Source organism: Erpetoichthys calabaricus, chromosome 11 (assembly GCF_900747795.2).
Source record: "Erpetoichthys calabaricus chromosome 11, fErpCal1.3, whole genome shotgun sequence".
NCBI classification, from domain to species: Eukaryota; Metazoa; Chordata; class Cladistia; order Polypteriformes; family Polypteridae; genus Erpetoichthys; species Erpetoichthys calabaricus.
The window spans coordinates 154,224,008-154,234,830 of NC_041404.2; the positions used below are offsets into that span (position 1 = coordinate 154,224,008).

General features: G+C 37.4%; 1 protein-coding gene across 1 annotated transcript in view; it reads left to right on the forward strand.

Annotated features, from left to right (window-relative positions):
• zgc:136472 (uncharacterized protein LOC678514 homolog) overlaps window positions 1–7,690 on the forward strand; it is a 47,781-nt gene extending 40,091 nt beyond the window's left edge. Inside the window, exons 10-11 of the mRNA XM_028814378.2 lie at window positions 5,590–5,679; window positions 7,394–7,690. Coding sequence (XP_028670211.1) covers window positions 5,590–5,679; window positions 7,394–7,450 — 147 coding nt within the window. The 3' untranslated portion in view covers window positions 7,451–7,690. The remainder of the gene's footprint in view (window positions 1–5,589; window positions 5,680–7,393) is intronic.
• Window positions 7,691–10,823: the final 3,133 nt, after the last annotated feature.

A 10,823-nucleotide genomic window follows, 5' to 3' on the forward strand; every position in this document is an offset into this window, starting at 1 on the left:
TTGTACTTGATTTGATTGATTTTGCTGGGGTAGGTCCCAGTACCAAAGAGCCTGAAACTGTTTGAAATGATTTGGAAATTCAGTTTAATTTATTATAGAATAGGATCCTTAATATTGGACAAATTACAAATAAGGGCAGTTAAAACAAAGTCATGCAAATATACTGTATATGTAGACATGTATGCACACTTTATTTAATGAAAGCATTACTAAGCCTTTGAAGTTCGGGTTGCCTTTCAACTTATTAAACCTCCCAATGCTGTTAACGTAACCCAAAATGAAGCAATCTAAAGGCAGACCACCTCACAACAAAGGAAAACAAGATCAAAGATTGACAGTAAACCTATACGAGAGTGAATTAGCTGTTAGCAGACACCCACGAGAATGCCATTGTGTTTATTTTTAGTAGAGTGCTTTTTTCATTACTTATTTAATTCTTTGGCAGACTATAGCAATCAGAACTTCTTTGTAAAATCAAGTAAAACAGCTAAGCACTCATTTTGATCATCTCAATCCCATATCCTCTTGAATAATGAACAAGAATATACAGTGATTTCATTCTTATCAAAATAACTTTTTAAAGTGAACCGTCCACATTCATTATACCATAAGTCAGGCACATATACCTACCTTAGGTTATGTTTAGGGCAACTATTACCCCAGAGAGAATCTGATTTTCAGCAAAAAACGTACAAACGTACAGCAGGGTTCCAGAGAAACAAGACATAAACAAGAAATTACGTCCATTGTTATAACCTGATGAGAAAATTGAAGTCTAACTTGGCACTACAGCACAGCTCAGGGTCCATGTGGGCTGCTGTCTGACCGGATTGTGACGTGGTTTAGTGATAGAGGAATTTTATTGGTAATTTAAGATGATTGGTTGTTGAGATACAGTGCCGTCCGTAATGTTTGTGACAAAGACACAGTTCTCCTTTATTTATCCCTCTCTGTTCCACAGTTTCAGATTAGAAATCAAACCATTCAGACATTGTGATTAAAGTGCACATTGCAGACTTTAAGGGGATTTGCATACATTTTGGTCACACCAGGTAGAAATGACAACACTACACAGTCCCCCCAATTTCAGGGCACCATAATGTTTAGGACAATTGGAGTCACAGGTGTTTGAGATTCCTCAGGTGGGTTTCATGGCTTCATAAGATACTTTGGCGTGCTTCTACCCTTTAGAGTCTGTAGTCGCCGTTGTTCAACATGAGGACAAGAGCTGTGCCAATGAACGTCAAAGAAGGCAAAATGAGGCTGCAAAACAAGAAGAAAATCATTAGAGACACCGGCTAAACCTTATGGTTACTTAAATCAACTGTCTGGAATATCATGAAGAAGAAAAAAATGCACTGGTGAGCTCAGTAATCGCAAAGAGTCTGGTAGGCCAAGGAAGACCTCCACTGCTGATGACAGAAGAATCCTCACTATGGAAAGAAAAAGCCCCAAACGCCTGTCAGACAGATCAGAAACAGTCTTCAGGGGGCAGATGTGGATGTGTCAGAGGCAACGATCAGCAGAAGACTTCATGAACAGAAATACAGAGGCCACACTGCAAGGTGCAAACCACTAGTTAGCCAACAGAACGGCCAGATTACAGTTTGGGAAAAAGGACTTAAAAGAGCCTGCAGAATTCTGGGAAAAGGTCTTGTGGACAGATGAGACAAAAATGAACCTGCTTTAGAGTGACGGCAAGAACAAAATGTGGAGACGAAAAGGAACTGCCCGAGATCCAAAGCACACTACCTCAGTTTTACAGCTTGGGCATGTATGGCTGCCACAGGTCCTGACACACTTCTCTTATTGGATAATGGAATTGCTGACGGCAGTCGCACAATGAATTCTGAGGTGGAGAGAAACATCTGATCTTCTCAAGTTTCACCAAATGCCTCCAAACTCGTTGGACAGCACTTCATCCTACAACAAGATAATGAGCCAAACACACTGCTGAGGCAACACAGGAGTTTTTCAAAGCTGAAGAGTGGAAAATTCTAGAATGGCCAACCCAGACACCCGATTTAAATCCAAATGAGCAGCCCTTCAATATGCTGAAGAGAAAACTTAAATGGACAAACCCCCAAAACAAGCAGAAGCTGAAGATGGCTGCATTAGAGGCTTGGCACAGCATCACCAGAGGAGACCCTCAGCACCCGGTGATGTCTATGACTCGCTGACTTCAAGCAGTCACTGCACGCAAAGGGATATGCGACAAAGGACTAAACATGACAACTGATTTAATAGACCTGCCATTGCTGTCTCCCAAACATTATGGTGTCCGGAAGCGCTGTGTGACCAAAATGTATGCAAATCTCTTAAATGTGCACTTTAATCACATCTGTAATGTTTGATTTGTAATTTTAAACTGTGGAACAGAGGAGTAAATCAAGGAAAAATGGGTCTTTGTCCCAAACATTATGGAGTGCACTGTAGGAGCTCCTGACACCAAGATTTTCAAAACACCATAAAAAGCAAAACTAATCGATTCAATGTAAAAGAATGTTGTTTAATGCACTAGAAAGTAGTCTACTTTTCAAAGAAAACGGCAATTTCTGCTGCTTCTTAATAATTTGTTCTGTATTCACGTTAAAATTGATACTCTGCACTCCTGGCCTCATCTGGTGATTACACTTTTACGCAGCATCAACACTCATCTGTAGCCCCTGCCTGGTGGAATGAGCTAAGCACCTCCACTCGAAATTCTGACGCCCTTCACCGTGTTTAAGAAGTGTTTGAAAACCCTTTTGTACCCTTATCCTGTAACATTTGGTCACAAACAATATCCCAGAATGATGTTTGTTTGATGATGTTGATGTATTTTGTATGTCACTTTAGATAACAGCGTCTGCTAAACAACGAAATGTAAATGTAGCCTATTATAAATAACTGTTTCTAAATATCTGCAGAGAAAAGCCAAGCAAAATGACACCTTTTATTGGCTAATTAAAAAGATTACAATATGCAAGCTTTCGAGGCAACTCAGGCCCCTTCTTTAGGCAAGATGTAATCTGCAAGTATTCTCTGTCCCCACTATGTGCCCTTTTATTACTGCAGAGAGAGGAGAGGGGGGAACATGATAGATAGATAGATAGATAGATAGATAGATAGATAGATAGATAGATAGATAGATAGATAGATAGATAGATAGATAGATAGATAGATAGATAGGAAAGGCACTATATGAAAAATAGATAGACAGATAGAAAAGAAAGGCACTATGTAAAAGATAGATAGATAGATAGATAGATAGATATGAAAGGCACTATATGAAAAATAGATAGACAGATAGAAAAGAAAGGCACTATATAATAGATAGATAGATATGAAAGGCACTATATGAAAAACAGATAGATAGAAAAGAAAGGCACTATATAATAGATAGATAGATATGAAAGGCACTATATAATAGATAGATAGATAGATAGATAGATAGATAGATAGATAGATAGATAGATAGATAGATAGATGGCATAATTGGCAGGATTAGACAGATAGATAGATATATAGATAGATAGATAGATAGATAGGAAAGGCACTATATGAAAAATAGATAGACAGATAGAAAAGAAAGGCACTATATAATAGATAGATAGATATGAAAGGCACTATATAATAGATAGATAGATAGATAGATGGCATAATTGGCAGGATTAGACAGATAGATAAATAGATAGATAGGAAAGGCACTATATGAAAAATAGATAGACAGATAGAAAAGAAAGGCACTATGTAAAAGATAGATAGATAGATATGAAAGGCACTATATAATAGATAGATAGAAAAGAAAGGCACTATATAATAGATAGATAGATATGAAATGCACTATATGATAGATAGGTAAGAAAGGCACTATATGATAGATAGATGTGAAAGGCACTATATAATAGATAGATAGATAGATAGATAGATAGATAGATAGATAGATAGATAGATAGATAGATAGATAGATAGATAGATAGATAGATAGATAGATGGCATAATTGGCAGGATTAGACAGATAGATAAATAGATAGATAGGAAAGGCACTATATGAAAAATAGATAGACAGATAGAAAAGAAAGGCACTATGTAAAAGATAGATCGATAGATATGAAAGGCACTATATGAAAAATAGATAGACAGATAGAAAAGAAAGGCACTATATAATAGATAGATAGATATGAAATGCACTATATGATAGATAGGTAAGAAAGGCACTATATGATAGATAGATGTGAAAGGCACTATATAATAGATAGATAGATAGATAGATAGATGGCATAATTGGCAGGATTAGACAGATAGATAAATAGATAGATAGGAAAGGCACTATATGAAAAATAGATAGACAGATAGAAAAGAAAGGCACTATGTAAAAGATAGATCGATAGATATGAAAGGCACTATATGAAAAATAGATAGACAGATAGAAAAGAAAGGCACTATATAATAGATAGATAGATATGAAATGCACTATATGATAGATAGGTAAGAAAGGCACTATATGATAGATAGATGTGAAAGGCACTATATAATAGATAGATAGATAGATAGATAGATGGCATAATTGGCAGGATTAGACAGATAGCTAAATAGATAGATAGGAAAGGCACTATATGAAAAATAGATAGACAGATAGAAAAGAAAGGCACTATGTAAAAGATAGATAGATAGATATGAAAGGCACTATATGAAAAATAGATAGACAGATAGAAAAGAAAGGCACTATATAATAGATAGATAGATATGAAATGCACTATATGATAGATAGGTAAGAAAGGCACTATATGATAGATAGATGTGAAAGGCACTATATAATAGATAGATAGATAGATAGATAGATAGATAGATAGATAGATAGATAGATAGATAGATAGATAGATAGATGGCATAATTGGCAGGATTAGACAGATAGATAAATAGATAGATAGGAAAGGCACTATATGAAAAATAGATAGACAGATAGAAAAGAAAGGCACTATGTAAAAGATAGATAGATAGATAGATATGAAAGGCACTATATGAAAAATAGATAGACAGATAGAAAAGAAAGGCACTATATAATAGATAGATAGATATGAAATGCACTATATGATAGATAGGTAAGAAAGGCACTATATGATAGATAGATGTGAAAGGCACTATATAATAGATAGATAGATAGATAGATAGATAGATAGATAGATAGATAGATAGATAGATAGATAGATAGATAGATAGATAGATAGATAGATAGATCCAAGATTTTGCAGACATTTACCGGGACAAAGGAACATCCCCACTTCTTTCCAAAAACATCCACATTAGGTCTATGACTGACCTTCCTTAGCTTGTAAAATACTGAGATGGCCGAGTCTAATTATATTTTGTAAAGTAGGACAGAGTCTTGTGAAGTAAATACAGTACTGTCCCTTATTGCTAATGTTATCAAAATGAATCCACTTGACTCACAAATGACCTTTAATACAACCTGAGTCCGTTTTGATGTACGTTGTCTGATTGTTGATAATATGAATCTTTAATTTTCCATTGTCTACATAAAAAGTATGCTCATTGTAAAAAACCCACCCAAAATGTTTCACGCGATGTGCTTTTATCACTTGACAGATTGTTCCCTACCAAGAAGAAAAAACTTTAGAGGCCTTTGTTCATTTTATTGAAAAACAACTTAAAGAGCTTCAGGAAGAAAAAGAAAAGGTAAGCTTTCACAGTAAGAACATCAGTAAAAGAAACTAAACCACAACACTTATTTTACTTCCTCCTTGTCGTCTGGTCAAGTTGATGTCAAATAATGAATGCTGAAGTTCGTGGGCCTCTGTGCTACAGTACTTTGGAGTGCTGAATAAAGACAGAACATGAAACACAGGCTTTCCAAGTGAAAGAAAAGTTCTTTCATAAGAATGTGGGAAACATTTTGAACAAGAACAGCATACAGTAACTTGTCAAACCCTATTTATCCATTTCAAAATAAGACCTTGACATTTGAAAGCCAGTAAAGCACTGCTACCGTGAGGCTTGTTGGTTACTTATTTTAGGTCTTTATGGTTCTCCATGGGATAAAGTACTCTAAAATTAGTAATACATTTACCCTTAACCAGCTGTCGCCTGTGGTCATGTTATGGGTGAAGAACTCTTTGTTAAATGAAAGATGGAACTATGCTAGTACTCTTCAGAATCTTAAGCCCTTGTGTCAAGTCACTGCTTACACTTTTATATACTGTGTATATTAAATAGTGTGGCCACTAGGGCCTGTAGCAGCACCCCAAACCTCAGACACAATTACACCATGACAGTCCTTCATTCAAACAAAGATTCCTTTTATTGGCAAACAGTACTTCAGTAGTACACAGCTCAATCCCCAACCCATCCTTTTCTTTACTCCTCCAGCTCCTCTCCTGACTCTGACTTGCCATGTCTCTCTTTTAAAGCCCAACCTGAGAGTGTTAGCGGGGCACAATCTCCTGTCCCCAGGAAGCACTTCCAGATAAAGACAGGACCACAATAGTGCTTGTGCTATCAATATCCGACAGCTCCCATTAGCAGCACCATGGGACCACAACTCCAGTGCTACTCTGTAGGCGCTGATACTGGGGCTCGCCACATGGGATGCTGCCATCCAGAGTTGAAGATTCTACACATAGCAGATAGTCTGTCACCCACTGTCCTGCCCTTCTGGGCTCCCAAACCCATCCAGTGTGTCCTCCTGTAACCACATCTCAGCACAGCAGAGGAAGGGAGGATGGATGGATGGATGGATAGATAGACAGATGTGAAATTAATTATATAATAGATAGATGGAGGGCGTCACGGTGGCGCAGTGGGTAGCGCTGCTGCCTCGCAGTTGGGTGATCTGGGGACCCGGGTTCGCTTCCTGGGTCCTCCCTGCGTGGAGTTTGCATGTTCTCCCCGTGTCTGCGTGGGTTTCCTCCCACGGTCCAAAGACATGCAGGTTAGGTGGATTGGTGATTCTAAATTGGCCCTAGTGTGTGCTTGGTGTGTGGGTGTGTTTGTGTGTGTCCTGCGGTGGGTTGGCACCCTGCCCAGGATTGTTTCCTGCCTTGTGCCCTGTGTTGGCTGGGATTGGCTCCAGCAGACCCCCGTGACCCTGTGTTAGGATTCAGCGGGTTGGAAAATGGATGGATGGATGGATAGATAGATGGATAGATGGATGACACGCAGTATATACAGTAATAGATTGTTTTGACAGACAGGTGGATTGATGTGAAAAGCACTATGTGATAGATAGATAGATAGATATGAAAGGCACTACATAAGATAGATAGATAGATAGATAGATACATAGAGTAGTTTTCCAGTATATTTGATACTATCTATCTAAGTGTATGGATAATCCAACTGATGATGGTAGTCATTAAAAAAACAATATATTTTCTTTTTTTATCATTCAAAGGAAAAAGAAACCAAAGAATCCAAACATTCAGATGAAAAATTGAAGGAGGAACTTTAAAAATAAATCAGGAACTTCAACGAAGCTGAAGAGGAACCTATACTGCTTACCACTGACATGATCTAAACATTCTGAGGCCTGCTTAATTCACTTCAGTTCCCCAATTAAGTCTGGATGGGGAGAAAGTCCATTACGCCAACAATTCTATATATGGAATAACAGCAATGATAATTGTATTTGTGTTTTAAATTCTAAGAACCAATACATGTTTAAAATCGGACATTAAAACTTCCTTGTGTGCGAATGACCACATTATTTCAATTATGAAAAGGAACACTACATCTGTACATTTAGTTATTTTAATATTATTTTTTAACTATTTTAAATACAATGTCTACCATAAAAACAATTCAGACGTGATTAAAGTGTACATTGCAGACTTTCACTTAAGGGCCTTTGCATACACTTCAGGGCACTATAATGAACTTCCTCCTCATTTTGTTTTTTTTTTTTTTTTAATTTTATTGATTTTACTATAATCAAATAACATTCCATACAAATAAGTCAAGTTTTACAAAAAAAAAATCAACTCCCACCCCTGAGAAAGGCAGCTAGGCCACCACAGTAAAACTTTAAGCTAGAAAAAATAAGTAAATAGATAAATTAATAAAGATAAATGGAGTAAAAGATGGGAGAGAACCTGCTTCCTCAATTTAAATGCTTATTCTAAAATGTTATTGATTAGATCCTTTCAGGTTTTGAAAAAGTTTTGTGCAGATCCTCTAAGTGCGAATTTGATTTTTTCCAATTTCAAATAGTATATAACATCAGTTACCTACTGACTTAAAAGAGGAGAATTAGGATTCTTCCAGTTGAGCAAGACAAGTCTACATGCCAATAGTGAAGTAAAGGCAATTACAGTTTGTTTGTCATCCTCCACTTTAAGCCCACCTGGAATATATATATATACATATATATTTTTTCACACCACAAGGCACACTCAATGCCTTGTCTTTTCTTCTCCACTTCTCTCCAGCAAGCTTCACCACCACCACCCACCCCCCCCCCCCCCCCCCACCCCCCCAACCTCCTCCTCCTCCTCCCCAACTCTGGCTGCAGGAATACTGCTTGCTGGCCCCTTATATAGATCACCCAGAAGTGTTCCAGGTGCTCGTTAACCTACTTCTGGCAGCACTTCCAGGTGTGGTGCAAGAGCTGCTCTCCAGGGCTTAGCACCGGCTCTTTCAGCTGCAGCACTCCCTGGCGGCGCCCACAGATCCTAACAGGGCAGTTCCAAACTCCCACTCCCATGAAGCCCTGCGGGAATCCAAGGCACCGCTGCAACCCAGGGGGGCTGCCATCTAGCATTCCGGGGGAGGTAGTAACGTTCTGGCCACACTTTCTCCCCTGGTCCTTCCAATGTGGAGGCGTTCTGACACACACAATAGCTACCAAAGTACTATTGACCAGTTCTGGGAATTTTGGGTCCCCTCTCGTGTGTGTGCACTTTATTATATTATATTATATTATATATATATATATATATATATATATATATATATATATATATATATATGTATATATATATATATATATGTATATATATATATATATATGTATATATATATATATATATATATATGTATATATATGTATGTGTGTGTGTGTATATGTGTGAGAGAGAGAGACAGAGAGACACACACATACATGCATACATACTTACATATATAAACACATAAACATACTCAAGCACACACACACACACACAATAGGGTCCCCACAATAGCACAGGAGTAAGGTGAAGTTATCAATTATTCCCCTGGGTATCATTTTTAATAAATACAAGGAAAATGAAGAGTAACGTCCTCATAGAGTTTAGAGGTTTTAGCTAAGACATTAATCAGCAAAAAGTCTTCAAGGAAGCAGTTCAGAAAATGAGTGACAAATATGAGGAACAGGTCACATATCCTATTGTAGTTTGTAGTAAACACATCTAGCTATTTATTCTTTCCGTGTCAGTTGTCCCCTCTCACAAAAGTAAACATTTGAACACTATAGCAAACAGTTTAAATTTCAATTTCTTTCCTGAAGTGAACAACGGGAATGTTAGGCCTGGAATCTTCAGTTCAATGCATGGAGTTGATGTCCCTGTCATTACATCTTTGTTTTTTGTAAAAAAAAAAAAAAAAATTATTGCCATGTTCGCCTGAATTTGGTGTGTTTAGGAAAAGCCTTGGGATATACATCATGTGTGCATGTGTGGAACACTGCTAAGATCTGACTATATATATATATATATATATTCACAGCATTCATAGTCTGTGTCACAATCTGATTGTATGGGTGGTTACCTACCAGGTAACGCTTGTGGTTGGCCAGTAATATCCGCCACGGTGCCCTCAGTTTGTGAGGAGCAGATCATAGAATGGTTGAAATAGTTTTACTGTCAAATAAATGCAAAGAGTATGCGACACGTGTTTCGCCCTCATTCTGGGCTCATCAGGCGTACACACTCCACTGCACTCCCTCTTGGGAATCGAACCTCGGACGTCAGCGCCAGAGTATATATATATATATATATATATATATATATATATATATATACGTTACCTCCACACTCAAAACTGACATGTTCTGCAATGCATCTACTTATACTATGGTTAAGATTAGGGTTGAGGAAGGGTTATCTGGCTCAAAAATGACCTAAAGGAGCTCAACTGGAAGGTCAAGTGTTTCCTCTCTAGTGCAGAGCTCCATAGCTTACAGTGTCTGTCTCTCATTTTTTTTGAGAAAATCTCAAATCCTGGGAAAAATTCCTTTTCACAGGAAATGATGGAATTTTATTGACATGTTGACACATACAAGACTGGTTTAACCTGTGGTTATTTTTACGGACTTCTTAGAGAAAGTAAATCCTTACCGAGATGAACATGTGGTTCGAAAAAGTCACCGACGTGAGCGATTTGGATGGGATTAAAATCAAAGTGATCCTCCAGTAAGAATTAGTTGACTCCAAGTCATGGTGTAAACAAACCCCATCCAAAGAGGGCTTAAGTTTCAGATGTTTTACCTTTGGGACAATAAAACATTTTTGCATTGCTGATCTGTGATTTATTTGCTTGCACCGAGCTAAATGCTTTGTATGAAATGTGCTACAGGAACTAATGCAGTTGATGAAAATGTTGTCACTGCTTTACAATGATTAATAGAGAAAATAATTGGAAGTAGAATACTAAAGTGTAGCACAACAGTTGTGCTGCCTTCACATGCTCTCAGACTATGCAAAGCTCCAACATGTGATGTTTCACCTTCCCACTTCAGTGTATTCTCATGGAATTCTTGTCGGACTATTTGGAAAAACATGAGGTTGCTGTTGATTTGTTATATGCTCTGGAAAAAAAAGCAACTAAAGATAAGCAGCATTTTTGTGGTA